General features: G+C 40.5%; 1 protein-coding gene and 1 long non-coding RNA gene across 10 annotated transcripts in view; one reads left to right on the forward strand and one right to left on the reverse strand.

Annotated features, from left to right (window-relative positions):
* atp1a3b (ATPase Na+/K+ transporting subunit alpha 3b) overlaps window positions 1-20,856 on the reverse strand; it is a 39,568-nt gene that overhangs the window by 17,507 nt on the left and 1,205 nt on the right. For 2 of the 9 annotated variants that reach the window (XM_077526521.1, XM_077526523.1), the window contains exons 2-3: window positions 19,908-19,973; window positions 6,374-6,455 (exon numbers count right to left, since the gene is read on the reverse strand). In XM_077526521.1, the coding sequence (XP_077382647.1) occupies window positions 6,374-6,379 (6 nt within the window). In that variant the 5' untranslated portion in view covers window positions 6,380-6,455; window positions 19,908-19,973. Of the gene's footprint in view, window positions 1-6,373; window positions 6,879-9,868; window positions 10,036-19,907; window positions 19,974-20,856 lie in introns of those variants that run through there. The other 7 variants (XM_077526517.1, XM_077526515.1, XM_077526516.1 and 4 more) reach the window with 6 other exon arrangements.
* LOC144022068 (uncharacterized) lies at window positions 19,742-19,989 on the forward strand. Its single transcript, XR_013284257.1, has 2 exons — window positions 19,742-19,791; window positions 19,874-19,989. It is a non-coding gene; the product is annotated as an uncharacterized LOC144022068 (long non-coding RNA).

The raw sequence follows: 20,856 nt of genomic DNA on the forward strand, positions 1-20,856 counted from the left end.
TGGTTGACTTCCAAATTGTCGTCATTTTGAAACTTAGTAGCTAGTACTTTAAATGGTTAATTCCACATATTGTATTCAGCAAAAAGACAGGTTTCCTACATTCTAGTTCCTGTGCAATAGTTATTATCCTTTCTCTCTTTACAACCTGAGTAAACTTGAACGGTTGTATCATAAATAAAAGTCGAAGAGAAAGCAAACTGCAGTCAAATGACAGCTGAAGTCTTGTGAGATTTTTTGATGTCCCGCATAAAAGTTGATTAATTAAAAACTACATATCGTATCCCTTTTGGTGCATTTGATTTTGGAGTAACTAAATTACATCAAATGAGGGCCCAGGCTTAAAAGACAATGTGCAATGTGATCCTAGTAAAAAAAAAACAAAAAAAAAAACAAGAAAAATCCAAGAAAGCTTTGAAATCAGTCACAGTCCACCCACACACTGAGAAGGGCTGAGGTCATACCTTTGCATGTGTGAGTGTGAAAAGTAGAGGTAGGTAAAAATGTTTTTTTCAGATGACCGATAACCGATATTTGGAACCGATATTCTATTTCAGAAAATGGTAAAAAATATTGTTGTCAATTTTTTTTTAAATACAAATTCAAAGTTTTAACTTTGTTTGAATGTCTTAAAGCATGTTTATTGAACAACTATTTAGATTTGCTCAATTTTTTTTTTTTTTTTTGAAATCCTAGGCAAATCGTGATTTGTCATCTATGTTTCAAAATTCAAACAAAACTTCAGAGAGCTCCCAGGCTCATCAGTAGCCTTATGTCTTAAAAACTAAACAAACAAATGAATATCACAGCTCCCCAATGTTTTCTACAGTAAATTCATTTGACCAAAATTTCAATATAACTGAAATGTTAAACTTTCATGTATCTTCGTTTTACTTTCAAACAAAAACAAAAGATGTAGAGTTCAGCAGCGTCTTTTATAAAGTTAACTGAAAATCTAAATAAGTAGTTCTGAGATCAACAGTTTGATAGATCTTCACATTTTTTTTTTTTAAAGACAGATACCAATATTCGTCAAAATGCCAAAATATCGGTCTAACTCTAGTGGGAAGATTAGCATTGCAATGGTGAGTTGATTAGAGTTGTGGATGGAATGGATGGAACGTGGCATATTGCCACGATGAGGCCACCTAAGGACTCCTTGATGACATCCACACCCACAAACGTGCAAGCTGATAAACTGAAAGGCTGTTGAAAACCAATCAGGAAAAGCAGAGATGAGAGAACGTGGAACTTATTTTTTGGGACGCTTAATGCTTAACAATATGATTTACGGGCAGAAAACTTGAGTCTTTTACAACACTTTGGGCTTTAGTATTTGTTAACTTTACAACAGAGAAAAATACTGGCCAATTTTTTTATTTTTCTTTGTGAATGTGTGTGTGTGTGTGTATGTGTGTGTGTGTGTGGGGGGGGGGGGGGGGATTAATGTTTTGTCTTATGTTGTATTGTGTTAATACACATTACACATGTTTTTGCGCATTTTAAAAGAACCAATGTCAGCCAATTAATCCATCCATTTTCTTGACCGCTTATTCCTCACAAGGGTCGCGGAAGGTGCTGGAGCCTATCTTAGCTGGCTGTGGGAAGTAGGCGGGGGACACGCTGGTTGCCAACCAATCGCAGGCCAATTAATCGTTTGGACCAAAAATAAGTATTTGATACATAAAATATTTTTTAAACAAATACAATGACATTCTCACTGCTGATGAGATTTGTAGCCTTGTTTAAAAGAAAATCAAAACTGTTCCAGAGTTTTGTCTCTGACTTATTGTTTGGAGAGTTCATAATTGTGTCAGTATAAAAATAGAATTTATGCTCACTAAAGCACAGAGGTGTTGAGTCATTTGAGTGAAGGCTATTTCAATGCACTGTAGGATTGAGCAGGTTAATAGTCCTGTCAGACTTCAAGTTATGTTCACTTAGGCTACTAGTAGTTTTAGGCCAAGTTGTACTGTGGTAGGCATACATACAGACTACTGTTAGCACACCGAAATAGCACATTTTTAACATGAGTCAATACTGTTTTCAAATTAGATCTATGTCTTTAATTTTATATATAAACTAATATACATCTGATAAACTCATAGTTGGGGCTGCACTATTTTTGGTAGAATTAACATAGATTTACCAAAGAATAGATATTAGATGCTAAGTTCCATTAGCTCATTTGTGGCTTCTCTTTATATGTTCGCACTAAGCTTCAGAGTCTTGTTTGAAATTCTTGGTTTTAAGTGTCGGCTTTACAGTAATTCATCTGGGAGAGATAAAAAGTTTGAAGCAAGCATGTTTTGCCTCTTTTTAGGACAACAGTTCACTATCTGCCAAATTTGCTCCCTGTGGACAGAGAAAAAATGTGATATCATTGCATTTTTGATGGTGAGGTATCATGTAGTTGGCCTGCGAATATGCCAAACTTGTCCTACTGGTGTGATGAAATGTCATGCTGTAGTAAAAGAAGGCATACTAGTACATGGGCCTTAAGATGGATCTCAAGGATATCGTATAAACACTCAAACGGCTTCCATAGTCTAAGCCTCAGTTACGCCGGGTGGCTTGGTGTCACACCTTGTGTTCAAACACATTCATACATTTAGCATGCAAATATCTCCAGGATAACACCTTGATTCAGTCACTTCCTTGTTGTCAGGCAACAGAAGCCCGCTGACACGTTCTCAAGGGAACCACTGTGTCCATGACTCACAATGAAGTTAAGCTTTGCAAGACAGCGCTGACCTTTACGTCTGAATTGCATTCCGTAAGCTATCACGGAGCACTGTTATCACCCATGCTAACTGAAGCCTTTCTTTTTGCTGACCGTCCTTCAGTAGAGGACAATGACCTCGGTACGCTGATACTTCTTGATCAGAGACCCTCAAGGAGGCTCGATGGAGTCGATGAGGGGCTTGACTTTAACAGACCGCCACGCCACAAGGACAAAAGCACCGGGATGTAAGTCTTATCTGTCAATAGGTGGACTCCGGTCTGGATGCAAACCCTGAAGACTTCCTAGATGGACCAATTATTAGATTATCATATTACTTGGACAAAATGTTTGTAATTTAACCCCATGTGGATTAACAGTAGTCTTATTTTAACCTATGCAGCTGTCTGCCATCTTTTCCCGTCATTGCGGTACAATACTAATCTCATGTATTGTTTCTACTCCCAAGTGACACTACAACCAATCCAATGGTTTGAGATGGCAAACAAAAGCTGTTGAGTTGATCATATAAAATAGAAAACGTTTCACATTAATACCCTACAAGTGTTTTTATATAAAATATAAGGCTATGGCTTTTAGCTACTGCGTTAGCGTAGATTTAGTGACATACACATGTCAACTCCTTCATAAACCCTCAACTCCGGTGCAGCGGTCTGCATGAACCTCCTCACCTGTGGTCGTGCCGGAAAATTTACTAGTGTAAAATGTAGCTTATGTGTATACAAATTCTATGACACATCATGGTCACATGGACAACTCTCGTGTGCAGGAGAAATTATTTTAATAAAACAGTGTGCCTTGCAGGTGATGTTTCGTTGGTGCTGGATTTTACTTTGATTAATCTTTCTTTCCTTTCCTTTCCCTCTGGTCTCCTGACCTTCTGAACTTCACGACTCTGGCGAAACTCTGAAGTATCCGATTAAGGTGAAGGGTAATGGGATTTTTCTTAGGTTTTAGGTGAACTAATGAGTAGCGCGCAAAAAAAAAAAAAAAAGAACAGTGTGCCATAGAAAATATCGATTCTGAATGGAAACTCACATTATCTCACAAATCTGCTTTGATGTAGGCTACTCATTTATGCTGATCTCGCTAGTTACCGTATGTGGCCTCATTTTCACTCGGGCACGTTTCTTTTCGATTCTGTCAACTCTTCCCTTCAGTTTTAACTGAGGAGTGAGGACCACTTGACGATCAGTTTGGTCCAGTGCGGCAGGTGCAGTGGGGAAGGACGTGCAGCACTCTGCACCAAAGCGAGGGTTGGGCCTCTGCAGAGGCCGCACGCATCCGTCTCTTAAACGAGCGCCCGCTTCCACGAACACACGCCTTCCCTCTTCATTAGTAGGGGGTGTGAGGGGGGAACAGCACTCTTCAGCAGCCATTATGACCTTCTGACAAAGACTGCAGTAACACTACTTCCACTCTCTCACCTCTCCCCAATTTCCGCCTTAACCAGAGACCACACCCTAAGGCATAGGTGTCAAAATCCGGTCCTCGTGGGCCGGAGTCCTGAAGGTTTTGGAGGCTTCCCCTCTTCCAACACAAGCTGATTCCAATCAACAGGATCGTTATCAAGCTTATGCAGAGCTTGCTGATGAGATGATCATGTATCAGCTGTGTTGGAGAAGAGAAACATCCAAAACCTGCAGGACTGCGGCCCTCGAGGACCGGAGTTTGACACCTACGCCCAAAGGAGATCCTCCACCTGACCCCCTTCATCATCCCATCTGTCCTCCCACAATGCATTGCAGCCAGGAAACAAGAGCTGCAGTAATGTGAGCCTGAGGGTCATTATCCTGTAACAGGATATACAGTCAGGCAGCCCCTCCTCTCTCGAATAAATCCATCTCGCTGCACCTGCACTTGTGTCCTTCCTTTCTTGCCATCCAGTCCGCCGCCCACCTCCCAGCATCCATGTGAGGGATGGGATGTGAAGGTGAAAAGTGATCCCGGCGTGCACCGGCACAAAAAAAAAAAAAAAAAAAGAAAAAGAAAAAGAAAAAAAAAAAGCAGAATTCACTTTTTTTTTCTTTTTTTAAACACGTGCTTAACAAGCGACCGCTTCGTCGCACATCTCAAACGCTGGCCTATCGAGGCTCTGCGCTGGGAATTTCCACAGTATAGGCCCCGCCCCCACTTTGACGCAGCACACGCGTTGCTTGCGATGTGCCCCCTGCGGCCTTGGGAAAAAGGACAGCTGGCGCACCACATTCACCGTGGTGCGCATCTGATACAAACGCGCACCATCCAATGACAGGAAATTCATACTACCCACCACCAATGTCCAACATTTCTTCCCAAAATCTGCCTGAGCCTATTTCCCCACACCGAGTTGACGTTTTTTAAACTCTCGCACCCCTTTTTGACGCAGCAGCTCGCCACCTCCCTCTGCAGGGACACTGCAACCTGCAAAAGGGGGGACCCCGTCGGCTGCCTGCTGTCACTGCAATGACGCCAGTCCCCTTCGGGCTTGCAGCGTCACGCCACTGCACTGCATCCCGATTGATGCAGCAGTGGTACACACGCACGCGTACACATTGCGCAATAGCTTGCATCTGCATTTACATATGCCGGGGATCTTTCTTGTTTTATTGCCTCTGGTTGCTTTTCTCAGAAAATTATGTACATGAACCAAGCAGGACAGATTTATTTTATTTTTATTTTTTTTTAATCCTCACTCTGTGTGTGTGTGTGTATTGGGGGTGGGGTTGTAAATGTAGTCACTTCTGGCGATTAGCGTGTCTCTGTTATGTCACAAATTAAAGGGGAAATAAGCTGGTGAGGCGCTTATTCCCGGTAACCGCATTATGACGCATGGGTCACCGAGGGTGCTGGGTGGATGAGACGGCATGGGGCGTGAGGGGGGCATAATGCAGGGCTCTGGTGGAATGGGTTTGAGGTGGGGAGGCATTGAGAAAAATGTTGGGGGGGGGGGTAGTGTCAACATGGAGGTCATGGCGATAAAGCCAATCATGTCCTCTAGTAGCCCTCAAACCACTCAAATTTTGGTGAAAACCTGAAATACATCCCCCCCACACACACACCCAACACCCCCAATAAACGGATTAAGGCCTACCTAAAATGGCTGGCAAGGTTACAGGCAAAAGTGAGGCCTTTGATGAGACACAGAGGACACTGGGCCCCAGTCTTCTTTGGGGACTTTGAGCAACACTTTCCATTATTTAAAAGGTGACCGCCCATGTGTATGAGTCAGCATAAGCTAATAATACATCAGTAAAACAGTACACCACAAAAAGAGGACGATACTCGACAGAATATAGCAAAGATGTTTGACAGTGAAAGCATCATGGAGGCTACAATTGGTTTTGTCGCAGTGTGGCTGGAGGCAGTTCCGCATTACAGTCAATGTCACTCAGCCATGCGCGGGATTTCCACTCAGGGAAGAAATGAAATGACATCACGTTTCATGTCGAGGCCCCACCACCACCACTACTACCCTCACCCTTCACTCTCTCCCCTCCTAAGCACCGCCACCTCCCGGTTCTATCGCCCCGCCAGCGGAGGTGGTGGCGGCGGACTACCGCTCATTCTCAAGCCGCTTCGGGTTGGTATGTGTCAGTACGGGGTTGAGGTGGGGGGGGGAATGCAAAATGGAGTGACGAATGATGGTCTTACCCCCATGTTGGCGCAGTCACTCTTCTTGTCCTCCTCGCAGGTTGAGAGGTGTCCCCTCTCTGCCGGAGCGCCCTTAAAACGTCTTGCGGTGGACGAGGAGGGGAACAAGGGGGGAAGAAAGATAAAATGGTGGTACGACCAGTCTTGAGGCGAGACAAGGGGGAATGCAATGGAGGCTTAAGGTGAGTGCGTCACCGCGAAGTTGCCGTTCCTCAAGCGCCTCTCGCAAATTAAAGCTCAGCGAAAACGTCAACGACCGCCACAGTCGCAGTTTGGGTGCCTTGTTTTAAAAGAAACGTCGCGGTCTCAAGCGGAGCATCACGCGTGGACGTATCACTAGTCCGAAGAAAAAGACCGGCGTAACTAACTCGCCAGCCGCACTACAACCCTCCTGCCGGGCGCTCGTATCCCTCCGCGGCCCGGTAACAGCTTGCCGCAGTAACAATTTCTTCCTCGCGCCGCCCCACTCCGCCTGTGAAAGAAGCGCCACCCGGAGCGAATGGCGAAAAAGTCGTGTTGCTTATTTGAATACGCCCCGCCCACCATCAGCACCGTCGCCAATGAGCAACGCCTCAACTGCCGCCCCCGCTCGGTCCGCTGTCCAATCGCAAAAACGAGCGTCTGTTCGCTGGCGACCAATGGGCGTCAACCTTGGCCCCTCCTGCTTTACTGCAGAAATCAGCGGCTAGCCGAGCTGCTAGCTAGCTGTAGCCATGACAATGTTTTAATGTAGAAACGCGAGGAAAGGTTAGATTGGAGTTGGCATGCTTTTGTGTTCGTTCTCATGTGGCATGACAAGCAGCCTTTGTGTTCTTTTTGTAATGTCCAAGTCCAAGACATCAACGTTATCAACCTACACCACGTGCGTGCGGGTGCGCATGTGTGTTGCATCAATGCACTTAGCAGCAGCAGCATCGGGGGAGCCACGCTGACTATGCAGAGTCAGCATTTACGTATAAATTATTCATTGCTGTAGTTCAGGGGCGGGGGAACCTTTTTTCTACATTCCACTTTTATAACGTCATAAATTTTTAAATTAAAATATGATGTAGCAATATGAAAAAAAAATGTGTTTAACAGTCATATACTGCACTTCAGGTTTTACAGTAGCGGCAACTTGAGGTGTTTAAATTTGAAATAATATATTTATTTTTTCAGCATGTTATTTTATTATATAAATAATCTCTAGGGTGGATGAGTAGTTACTAGTCAGCATATCCGCCGCACAATTCTTGGGTTGGGGGTTTGAATCTGGCCTTGCTGTGTGGCATTTAAGTGTTCTCGCCCTACTTTGTGTGTTTTTTATTTCTCCTTCTCCAGGTAGTCCAATTTCCTCCCACATTCCCAAAACAGGCACGCTAGGTTCACTGAAAGCTCAGAATGGTCAGTTTTTCCTATGATTGGCTGGTGAGTTCAGAGTGTACCACCCACAGTCAGACCCTAATGAGCACAAACGGTACCAAAAAAATGGATGGGCGATTATAATTACTGTTAATCTAGGGTGAGCAGATGGCAGTCACAAGTTTTGAGTTTGTGTTTAGCATTAGCTAAAGTAATAACACAATCACCGGTTACCAAATTGAATAGTGATTAAATGGGTTAAACGGCTCTAGATAATTAATATATATATATATATATATATATATATTAATGATGAAAGAAGAGACTTTCTTTTGGTAGGTTTCATGTTTTTATAGCAATATTACACAATATTCCATGGACCTTGCAAAAATCAGTCAAAATCCAATTGCTTCAGTGAAAATAGCTGGCAGTGAATGAGTTAATAGTAGGTCTGTGACATGCTTTCATCAAAAATACCGCAAGGATCGGAGGCACTTTAAATGGTAGTTGCGAAATTTAATACCCTTATTTTTACCTACCCTAAAAGAAAAAACATATTTTGTGAGTTTTACAGTTCATTAGTCACATTAACTCATTCACTCCCAGCCATTTTCACGTTTTCATGTTGTGCTCAATTGCTATAAAAACGTGGAACCTAACAAAATAAAATTAGAGTCTTTTCTTTCATGTATCTGTTCGAGTTTTGCAGCAATTACCATTAGAATATAGCCAAGTTTCATCACTATTCATTTTTCCTGGTGAAAACACTGACAAAAAGAGCTCGTTGCAACGTGGCCCTGGCTGATCTCTTATACTCTGCTGCCACGTGCTGGCCGTTTTTTGTCATAACTGCCATTGATTTAAGCCACGTCTTCATGTCAGAAGCTGCATAAAAGCCTTGCTCTATGCTTTATGCTCTTACATTAAAAAAAATCTAAAACGTGTAATTATGTTTTTGGGAGTGAATGAGTTAATGGTGGAAACTATTCTGATATAATAACCTGATATTTGAACAGGGGTGTGTAGACTTTTTACAGCCACTGTCACTTGGCTGAATAAATGTTAGATAACACTGCACTACTGCAATAGGCCACCATGCTGCTTTATGTAATGTCCTTGCTCCCACAATGGAATTAATGCTCAACCAATGCTGTATAGTAAGACATCATCAGCAAAGGTAGCAATTTTGGGCGCACCTTGTTTACCTTGCATTCCCGCAAGTCGACACATGCGAAGGAGAAGCACTAAAACGAAATAAAAGAGCAGGCTACGCTCCAGGCCAAGCGTGCCGGATTGGATAGAAACGTCATTTTATGTAACCGCGCCACCGAATCAGCAGAAGGCGACCGAGCGAGCGAACCCTTATGCAGCAGCCATGAGTCACGTTTCTTCCCTGCTGCGTTTCCTTTTCCCAAGCGAGGGGGACGACGCAGCAGCAGTGGCAGCGGCAAGCCAGGCTTCATCCATGCACTGCTAATTTGCAAGGGAAAAAAAAAAAGCAGAGCCTGTTCTCACACGAAGCCCCAGAGCGACGCACGTACACGCCGCTGCGGTTTGACGCGCTTAAAAAAAAGGGGGGGCTGGGGGGGGGGGCTCGTTCGCTAATACTTATTTGCAATCTGTTTGCAAAATGGCTGCCGATACCCTTTCATGGCTGCATTCATCCCATCTCACTGCATCGGTTTCCTTACATGCATTCTCACTTGTAAGGGGAACAAAATGCGCCCCACAATTTACGGTTGCCACGGCAACAGAAGGCAGATGACCTTGTCTGAGTGAGGGCTTATTTTGCTGAGTCAGAAATTGAGGAATGAGGGAACAGGGTGGTGCTGTTTCCCATTTTGTTGCTGTGGTAGGATGCTATCATTCAGAGGTGGCAAAAGTACTTTGTACACTGGTACTTTAAGTACAAATACTTGAGTAAAAAAGAAGTACTGATTAAACTAAAGCACTGTCGAAGTTGCTTTGGCTGTGGGAGTGTGACGATATATCGATATCACAATAAATCGTGATACTTTGTATCGATTAGCGATATTCCTACGCCAAATATCGACATTTGTAGCTAATATACAGCCGCTGCAACGGCTGTCAAAACAGAAGAAACAAAAATTGTCTAAATTAGCTCATGATAAGATTAAAATAAAACAAACATACTTGTATGACGACGCTGACCTTTGAAATTTCGGCATCTCCTAAATTGTTAGTTTTCAGGAAAAATAAACAAAACAAAAAAAACAAACTCAAAATCATCATCTTGCTTGAGTTAGTCGACACCGCATTGGTCCAGTTGCTTTCATACGTTGCCAACCAACATCAACAAAACCTCACCCCAAAATCGTGGCCGCAAAAATGCTCACGTACTACGCCGTCGATTAAATCCTGCGCCAGCAACCAGCCGTTCACTTCAAAGTCGGCGCTCACGCCGCCCACCCTGACCACATTAAAAAGCCTTTCATACTTCACAAAAGCAAACAACTGTGTTATGTCATCTTCCCAAATTGTACTTTTTCAAAGGTCTTGGAGCCATGAGTGATGCGAGAAATCAAACGATGAGCTGACTCAGCAGTGTGATTTTTTTTCCCACCTTAAAACACACATTGCAGTCAATCAAATACAGTAAGTCAATTATTCCATCCATCCATCCATCCATCCATCCATCCATCTGTCCAATCATCCATCCATCCGTCCGTCCATCCATCAATCCATCCGTCCATCCATCCATCCAATCATCCGTTCACCCATCCAATCATCCATCCATCCACCCATCCATCCATCCAATCATCCATTCATCCATCCATCCAATCAACCATCCAATCAACCATCCATCCATCCATCCATCCAACGTCAAAGCGTATGTAGGGATGGAAGAATGGTGATTTGTTGTGATTGTATTGTATTGGTGTTAATGTTTTATGTTATGTTTTTTTGTCTCTCTGTAAAGCGCTTTGTGAACGTTCAGGCTGTTTGAAAGCGCTATATAAATAAACTTGAGTTGAGTTGAGCTTAATACTTACAAGGGTCGTGGGGTCAATTATTCCAAAGGAGAAAATTATCAAATATAGGGAATACAACTAAAAAAGTATTCAGAATAAATAAAATCATTTTTCGAGGAAAGAAAATAGACCTGCAAAATCTGCTTGGATACACATCTAGTACTGCATGTCACACATTGACACGTAAGCGGACACACGCTGAGACAAAATATGAAGGCCACGGAGAATTTTTGGAAACGTATGTGACGTGAGGCGTGAGTCAGGGCTACGGATGGATGCCGAATGTCACAAGGTCTCAGTGTCAAGCGCGGCAGGCTCACAGTCAGTGCTGTGCTGTATTTAGAATCGCAGATAGCGTCATGTACGCTGCACAGCAGGGATGGACAAAAACATGGCTGCTCTTTAATCCGGACCGTCGGGGCTTTTGGTTTATTCAAGAGTAATTTAACTTTTTCTTTTTCCTTACAATAAATTCTCATTTTGACATAGACATTTTTTCATACCACGATTTTTTTTCATTTTTTTACTCATTCTGTTGCTTAATAAAGAGATACTTGACTCATTGAACAATTTTCAGCAGTAAAAAAAATATTTTGTCTATAATTAATGTGGTAACTTCATTCATTTTCATGTACAATTAATACCTTTAAAAAGCCATTTTTCTACTTGCTGTCAACTGATGATGACATCACCTGTGCTGAGACCAATCATGGCTCAGTTTACTGACCAACCCCAGAAAACAGGTGAGCCGTGATTGGCCGGCCGTTACCTACTTCCTCAACACAGTTGATGTCATCATCAGTCGACAGTAAGTAGAAAAATTACTTTTTAAAAGGTATTAATTGTACGTGAAAAATAATGACGTTACCACATTAATTATCGACAAAATATATAACTTTTCACTGCTGAAAATTGTTCAATGAGTCAAGTATCCCTTTAAATACCGCATACATCTATGGGCTCAATTTAAAGACAGATTCATATTTTTTTTTCTTGTATGTAAACATTCCTTGAAAAAGTTCAACAAAATCTTAAAGCTAAAGGACAACATATTGTACAAAAAAAAGTAAAATGTTCTGCTTTGTTGTTGTAAGCCACATGGGACCCCAAAACAAATAATTTTGATATATATATCTTTTTTAAAAATAATTAATCGTCAAATTAATCAGTGATATGTAAATTGCTGACTAGCACATCCATCCCATCTCAAAAACAAACCAGCAGCGACGTGCCAAAAAAAACAACAACAAAAAACGATCTTGTCCACACTTGCACGGGCGGGCATACTTTTGATTAGAACGGGGCGTTCGTTGGTACGGGAGTCATCCTTGTTGCGCGCGCTCGCGTGGGTGAAGGTGATCCCGGCGGCTAATCCGCTTTGAGAAATGGCTGACATAATCTGTGCTTCGCTCGCAGGGAGAAGTGAGGAAGGCGGGGAAACGAGAGAGGGTGGGGAGTAAAAAAAAAATAATAAAAAATATGCACAACTTGGGATCACAGGGGATGGGTGACGAGGTTAAGGAAGATCGGTGAAAAGAAGAAAAGGGAGGGATGGTGAAATGACGGTGATGAAGGAGTGAGTCAGGTGGGTGGTGATGGAAAATTCCTGCGGGTGTTAGCATGGAGCAAAAGATAAGAAAGCTACAAATAACTATGACTTGAGCTTCAAGGAGCATCAGGCCGATGGAATCCACACTCACTAATAGCAGTGCATTTAAATGGCCGTCATCATACAGAGATTTTCACTTGCCCGTTCCCTACCCCCCACAAATAACAGGGGGTTGAATGTGGTTGAATAAATACTAAGTTTTGAAATCAACAAATAATTGTTTTTATTAATCATGATTCCCATACAATTTAAAATTAAAAATAGAGGGGGGGGGGGAGAAATGAAAAAAATATTTTAGGAAAAATACGAAGAACACACATTAGGAACAAATATTCTTTTTAAAAATAGATAATATTAGATGAAAATATATTAATAATAGAATAAAAAAAAACATTTAATTTACAAAATACTTGGGGAAAAAATAAAAACTTTCCAAATTTAAAAAAACAAAACAAAAACATTAACATAACAAAAATACAAAAAAAAAAAAAAATCGTTAAAATTTTTTATTTATTTTTTTTAAAAGTACAAAAATATCACCATCACTTGCACATTATGATTAATGATGAGCAGCATGTGGCAACAAACTGCTGGAAACTTTTTAACAGCATCGACACGAGTGTGTACATTTCTGTGCGTGTGCGTGTGCGTATGCTCGCGACGGCAGAACTGCTGCAGTGGCGGGCCATGTGCTCATCATGTATGTGAGGAGGAGGAAGCGGCCCTTTAATACCTGCCATCCAATCACGCGGTGGCCAGAGGGATGCTGGGAGCCGGCTGTCCTTGGGAGTAACCTTGCGGGGAAGCTGGCAAGGGGGGGGGGCTCGGGGATTGAGAGGGTGCATGCCTCCGACAAGGAAAGACACTATATATAATATACATGTATAAATAAATATATTGGACATAGATTATGTAATACTACATACGTGCAGTATACTGTATATATATACTATAGCACATATACGGTACAGTATAGTCATATACATGTATTCTGTATATGTATGACAGTATATAGTGTACATATAGCAGATGAGATGCAGGAGACGCATGAATGAGAGCGAGCAAGATAAGTCAAGTACACTAAGAGGATTGAAAGTTCAGCCACTCCTCACTGTCTGTCCTCTAAAAGAATTTCTCCGAAAGCAGGATAAGATCATGGAGCACTAGGTCGATCAAAATCATCATAACATGCTTGACTCATTGGCCTAATGGGAGGAGGAGGAGCGCACGCTGTCGCAATCAACACACGTCACAGATATGAAGCAAGAACAATCATCAAGCATGATTCAAGCTTACTTTTTCAGTGGCGCTTCTTGGGGAGGGGCAAGGTGGGGCGCTGCCCCCTTACGCTGTACCCGGAAAGCTATAATTGTTTACTTATTTTTTTTTTTTTTATGTACTATATTTAAATATTTTTAATGGAAAAAAAAAGAGTCTTATTTTTGAATTCAATCCTAATTTCAACGAGAAACAAGTCATCATGTTATGGAAAAAAATTGATTTAAATGGCCATCAACGTACAGAGATTTTCATTTGCCCGTTCCCTATCCCCCGAATGTGGGGGGTCGAATGTGGTTGAATAAATATTCTTTTGAAATCAACAAATAATTGTTGTTATTAATCATGATTTCCATATCAATTTAAAATAAAATAAAAAATAGTAGGCAAAAAAGGCTCAAATATTTTAGGAAAAATACTAAGAACACAAAGGAAATATTAGGAACAAATATTTGTTTTAAATAGATAATATTAGATGGGAATATTTTAATAATAGAATAAAAACAAACATTTAATTTACAAATTGTTTGGAAAAAAACGGAAACTTCCCCAAATCAAAAAAACAAAAACAAAAAACAAACCAACAACAACAACAAAAAACAAAAAAAAACAAAAAAAAAACATAAACAGAGGACAATTTTGCGATAATTATAGTTAATTTTAGTTAGTTTTGTAAACATAAAATGTAGTTTCAGTTAGTTGCGGTTAGTGTTTTCGTTTTTTTTTTATTTCGTTCACGAAATTGTTTTTTGAATTTTTGTTTGAGTTTTTTCGTTTCGTTTTTAGTGAACTAAAATAACCTTGGTTGTTACTGTACAGTGGATGTGAAACGTACAGTGAGAATGATTGACAGGTCATCTCCATAAGGGGAACATTCATCCTTGAGCCGGTATGGAGGGCGCTGCCCCATCATGGCCGCACATGTCGGAAGACCCTGAAGAGTGAAGGTCGCCGTGGCGACGACAAGACCCTCTTACCCCCCCAATTCATTTCACTCGTCGTCACATTACTCATCTGTCATATGCCACAACACACACACACACACGCACGTACGCACACACCAATCATAATAGGTAGACCACTGTACGTAATGAAACATCCACTGACTGTCTTTGACTGAATGGTTGGCCCATAATAAACAACAGTATGACTCAACACTACTGTTTTGTATTCATAAATGAAGACAGTCCTTTCGCCTCGTTAATGCGAGCCTTTTTCCTTTTTTAATATTCTTACATTGGATTATTGCCAGAAGCCCGGCAAGTGGGAGTAAGTTTACATCTTGAATGTCGGCCACAAATTAGGCCGCCCACAGCATGTCTGCTCCTTACTGGCCTAAGAAAACTGCTTCCTTGCAAAACACAAGAAGAAGAATGACCAAAACAAAAATAAAAGATGTCAAACGAAAGAGTGGTTTAAAAACGTTTAAATGTGTTTGAAGTATGTGTAAAGGATACAGCTATATTTTTTAAATGATATGGTTTCACCTATTGTGATTGGTATCCCATAATACATGGCAATGCAGTCATCTAATTAATAAATCATGACTTGGCACTCTCTATGTGTCTTTCTATCTCTTGGTTCTTTCCTCTCTCCTCCTTCTTCCCTTAAGAGTCTATTTTTAGCTTCCACTCCACGTCTTATCGGCCTACATATTTGCATCGTCCATATGCGCGCGGCGGACATCTTGTGCTGCGTGCGAAGCGATGATGAGCACCGAGACCCCGACGGATGATTGGCTAATCCCCCCCCTCCCTCCACCGCCCCCACCATCGCTGTCCTCTGAGCCATCCCATGATGCTCAGAGGAAGGAGAGCTCCCAAGGTTATATATGCCAACACATGTGCATACACACACACAGACAGACTTATCCTTGACACAGCTGGGGGGGGGGGGGATTGTCACATTTCCATTTAAAGTGCGACACATGTTACGGCACCACACATGGGAGGTCATCCGGAGCTAGATGAGTGACACACAAGGACAACGCGTGGCACTGAACACATCGAACATTTTCATTGTCTAGATGTCACTATATCAAAGGAAAAGTATTATATTTTTTACAATAATATGTTGTATGCATCCCCACACGGCATTCTGATTAATATTTGTCTTTTTTGCAATACGAGTTAGGCAGCAAAATCTACCCGTTTTTATCTATTTTGCTACTTGCTGTCGACTGAAAATGACATCACTGATGACATCACGGTTGCTCAGGGCTCAAGGAACAGCCAATCATGGCTCTGCTCTTTAATGTCTTTAAGGTAAATTCAGATAATAGGTAGTGGTGTAATGATATCCCAAGATTATGATATGATATTATCACGATATGAATATCACGATACGATAATTATCACGATATTGTGGGGACGTTGGCGATCCAAAAAAAAGGTCACAATATTGTAAAAAACAAAACAAAAAAACGAACACATACTAAAAAAAAAAAAAAAGATAATATTGTGCTTTTTTACATTACAGCAATGCTTATACTCAACCTACAATCTCTAATAACACTTCATATTGAGGCAGTTACTTTCTAATGCAAGCACACATTGATCTCCTCCACATAATGACATACATGCCCCTTCATCTGACCATTAGAGTGGATTTTAAACATAGAAGGGCCAAAACATGCCTTGCGAAAATTAAACTGCACTCAAAAAAACTAGCCACGAGACGGTGCTAGAACTGCACAAATGGAAATCAACCTGACTTTTTTTTAAACAGATGTGCTGCTTTTATTATATATATATTGTGACTGATTAATATCGCAATATCACGATATAAACAAAAAAAGAATTATATTTAATTTTATTTTTTAATTTTATGCCCCTAAAAGTGACACGGGGGAGGGAAAAAAAAAGAGAAGTGAATTCAGTTTTTTATTAGAATGAGAAACTATCCCTGATCTTTCAGACAGTCGAAAAGATTATCATTATTTTTTTTTTTTGTGGCCGTATTAAAGAGCAAAGCAGCACATGCAGTAATTGCATGTCTGCTCCCCGGATGACCCACAATGCAACAGCGCGAGTCCGCAGCGTCCAGCTGTTCACGGCCGCTGTATTAGCCACATTATTGTGCCCGGCCGGGGGACGTGCTCAGTGGCTGAGCTCATTTAGGATTAAGTTGCGGTATTATTAAAATAGAACTGCCGAGTCGGCCTGCCGACGTCAAAAGGTTAATCTCGATCTGCGTGGCACACAATCAGGACGAGTTTTATAATTACAAGCGATGATATTTTGTCCTTGGAATTATTTCCTGTGTGGACATGTGGACTCCGAAAAATAATAATCCAACATTGAGAGCTGTTAGGAAACAAAAGAATGAAGTATTTAGAAACAGTAGTGTACTGGAATTCATCCTCCTGCATTGTCAGTCCTCAATTTCACCGAGCAAGTTAAATACCAAGCTAACACGTTAAATAAACAACCTCCCATCTGCCTACAATACAATTACCGTATTTTCCGCACTATAAGGCACACCTGAAAGCCTTCAATTTTTTCAAAAGCTGACCATGCGCCTTATATATGGATCAATATTGAGCCGCCACAGGTCTCGCTGTCAAGACGCTATCGGTGACCCTGCATGATCGGTGACGCGCAGGCGCAGAAGATCCCGCCATCTTGGATCGCTAGCTAATACTAATGCTTTACCTCAGAGAAAATAATAAAACAGCTGTTTATTCATTTTGGGAGTGAATGGAGTTGTCAGAAAGCTGGTTTGTAATCTATTAATAAAGTTTAACTGACCTATCTGACCGTTTTGTTGACATTCCCTTTAGCGCAGCACCATCTAATGGATGCATAACGTAACCCCAGCCTCTACTGTAGCGCCTTATATATGGAAAAATTTGTAAAATATGTCATTCATTGAAGGTGCGCCTTATAATGCGGTGAGCCTTATATATGGAAAAAGTTTGAAAATATGCCATACATTGAAGGTGCGCCTTATAGTGCGGAAAATATGGTACTCACCCTTCTCGGTTCAGAACCAATGACACAAACTGCTGCTGCACGTGCAAAACAACTGACCCAAATAACTTCCCTCCTAAACCACAACTTTCAACAATACCTCGTCATTTACATGCCTATCCAAACAAGTTACCTGCCAACCTGTCTAACCAACCAAACGACAAACCATTTACTGTCAGATAAACAATTATTTGAAGGATTATGTTTGTTTTTTTTTACCTTTATTGAGTCATTTTTTTCAAAAGAAACGTTCTCTTACTTGAGAATTTTGAGCTACCGACCCCTGACAGGAAGTTGCTTCTTCATCTTAGAAATTTGTAAATAATATGATTATTATTTTGTAACTCATAATGGTGGGTTCTTACCCGTTGTTGGATCACGGTCTTGGTATAAATAACCCAGCATTGGCTTGTATTTGACCCAAGTTAGCTTTTGTTTTACCCATGGAAAGCATATGATTGGATATGTGTTTCAAAACTCTATTGAGTTTTCTAACCATCAGTGGGTGGAAAAAGCAGAAAATTAAAGTGTGGCAAATGTGCAAACGAGTACGAGGAAATCAAAAACTTGTGTACGCTGATAGGAAGAGTGAGGCCGTTAATCAGCGATGTTTTCTTCCTTCCCCTTTCACTGTGTTGTTATTGAAGCATTTCCTGGCAGCCGGTGGAACGTATTAGTGTGTTTGTGTGCGTGCGTGTGTACGGATGAGTCGACACGTTTGCACTTGTGCCCAGAAATGTGATACGGGATTAAAATGAAAGGAGTGCCAATGATGATGACGATGATGATGATGGTGAAGAAGCAAACCACAGGAAGAGAAACACACAAAAAAACAGAATGAAAAAAAAAACCCGACAAAACGTGCCAAATAAATGTAGATATCAAGTTACGTGTTGATTGCCAACAGACATCTGGATGATTGTGTTTTTGGGTGTTTTGTCTGGGTCAGAAACTAAACACTAAAAGGGAGCTACACAACAAGGCAACTCGAGCTTTTGTCATCAAATATTTATCATTTCAAAACCTCTGGCAATGTTACTTCTCGCAGAAAACATACATACTGGGGGGGGGGGGGGGGGGGGTAAACACAAGCAAACGTACCTGCAAAATTTATGGAAATGTAATTTAAAAAAAAGTGTTATAGACAGTATACTATACTATGTACTTCCATACAGTATAAGATGAATAAATTAAAAATATAGGTTTTTGTTGGACAATGACACTAATACAAATATTTTTTCTCTTACGCAAAGTTCAAAATTTGAAAATGGCTGCTTTTATTATGATCAACTTGATTTAAAAAAAGAAAAGTATCATATTACAGTCATTAAGTATAATCTACATAACATTATATAATTTCTTACGTTAAAATGATTTTGTTTTTAATTCAGGGAAAACTATGAAAATTAGGTGATGCATACTATTTGTTGGACTTAATTAAAAATAATTACCGGTAGAAAAAAAATCATTTTACAGTATTAGAATAAAATATCATAAAATAAAAAATACAAAAAAATTAGAAATACAAGCTCTTTGTTGGATGAATTTTACAAGATATCAAACTGGAAAGTATGGTGTTTATTTTAATTTGATTTTATTCTTTATAGCCAGGGGACATGAATTTTTTTTAGATAATTAAAATTAAGATTTAAAATTTGGAGATAAGTGATTGTGTGTGTTTTCTCACCTTGAGATAATTACTGAACGGTGTGTACTGCGTTGCTCTAATTTGAATGTTTATTCACCACAATCTCTATATGAGCTCACACACAAATTGTTCTTGGTTTTTCAAAAAAAAATAAAAATAAAAATCTTTTCCCCAGAATCCATCATCTGATTTTCAAACTTCTTGTACTTCATTGTACTCAGGTTGAAGTAGCCATTTTAAATCAGGCTCAGCATTTTTGACAGACTAGCACATAAGTTTCGATGTGTTTTGGCAAACCCCAGAATCCAACTTTTTTTTTTTTCTTCTTCTTCTTTTAAGTCAACTCCATGTCCTTCCGCAGACCCTGTTGTTGGTATGCTATGTTTCCTGGCTCCCTTGGACCAAAAATAAAACAAAACAAAAAAACTTTTGTACTGCATCAGGAAACGTAAAGGCCTGGAATATAGAATAACACGCTGGTAAAACGATCTGATCACTATGTGTGCTGTGTGTTCTCTTCTTAATGACAGGTTGCTTCATGATAATCGCACTGAAGTTTGACTGACACTGCAGGACAGGTACTCATTTTACAATATGATCATTGTCAGGGTTGTAGTTTGCTGCCCCTCTTTTCTTTTGATCATCTGATCTTTCTTTCAGTGTGAGAGGGCGTTTTCTCGACAGCGTCACTCACCACGTTGCTGGCGCTCGTCCCGCCGCCGTCCTCTTGTTCTCCTCTCATGCACTGTGTCCTTCTGGCCTGGTGTTTGCACAAATAGCGGCGACGTGATGAACCAGGAAGTGTGTGTGTGTGTGGGGAGAAAGGCAAAGAGGTGAGATTGTTTGCGTGTAGCAAATTTATGGCTAAGTCACAATGTTTGACACATGCTACTGTTGGCGGATGTTAATGTCACACACGAGAAAAACAACAACACCAAAACATGCTAAGAGAAGTAAATAGCTTACTCCAAACTATGACCACAAAGCACTATAACCCCACGACATTTTATCTACACAAAGCACAAAATGTGTGTCAGGATGTACTATATTCGGTTGTGTATGAATTTTTAAACTGCTGCTAATTATACTACAATCTTTCAGAAAAATGTATATTTGTAATGGTGAACCACGGTCTAAGATGAGAAAAAATATAAGTCTTTATGCTACTATTTACAGATACTGTATTTCTTTACCATATTAATTTCATATTAAAAATGACTTTATATCAATATTAGCTGAGCAATATTTGTTTTGAGTTAAGCTAAAACAGTAGCTAAGATCACAAATAGCTTACCTTTAGCCTGTGAGATATTGTTTATGAGAGGACTAACGTTAGCTGAAACTAGCTAAAACTCTGGGTTAATATAACTTGTTTTATGTATGATTTAGAAAATTCTTTGCAGCAGCTGCTTGTTTATAAGCTAGCTTATAAGCAAACTTAGCTTGTAGCAAACGTGTGTGGCGTCATGCATGCTGAGATCACGTCTCTGATCAACTGCTGAAAGGAGGCTGATTCTGTCCTCTTTCATCTAAAAACTGCTTCAAACATCAAAGCGTATGTAGGCATGGAAGAATGTTGATTTGTTGTGATTTTATTGTATTGGTGTTAATGTTTTATATTTGTTTTTTTGTCTTTCTGTAAA

Source organism: Festucalex cinctus, chromosome 7 (genome assembly GCF_051991245.1).
Source record: "Festucalex cinctus isolate MCC-2025b chromosome 7, RoL_Fcin_1.0, whole genome shotgun sequence".
Taxonomy (NCBI): domain Eukaryota; kingdom Metazoa; phylum Chordata; class Actinopteri; order Syngnathiformes; family Syngnathidae; genus Festucalex; species Festucalex cinctus.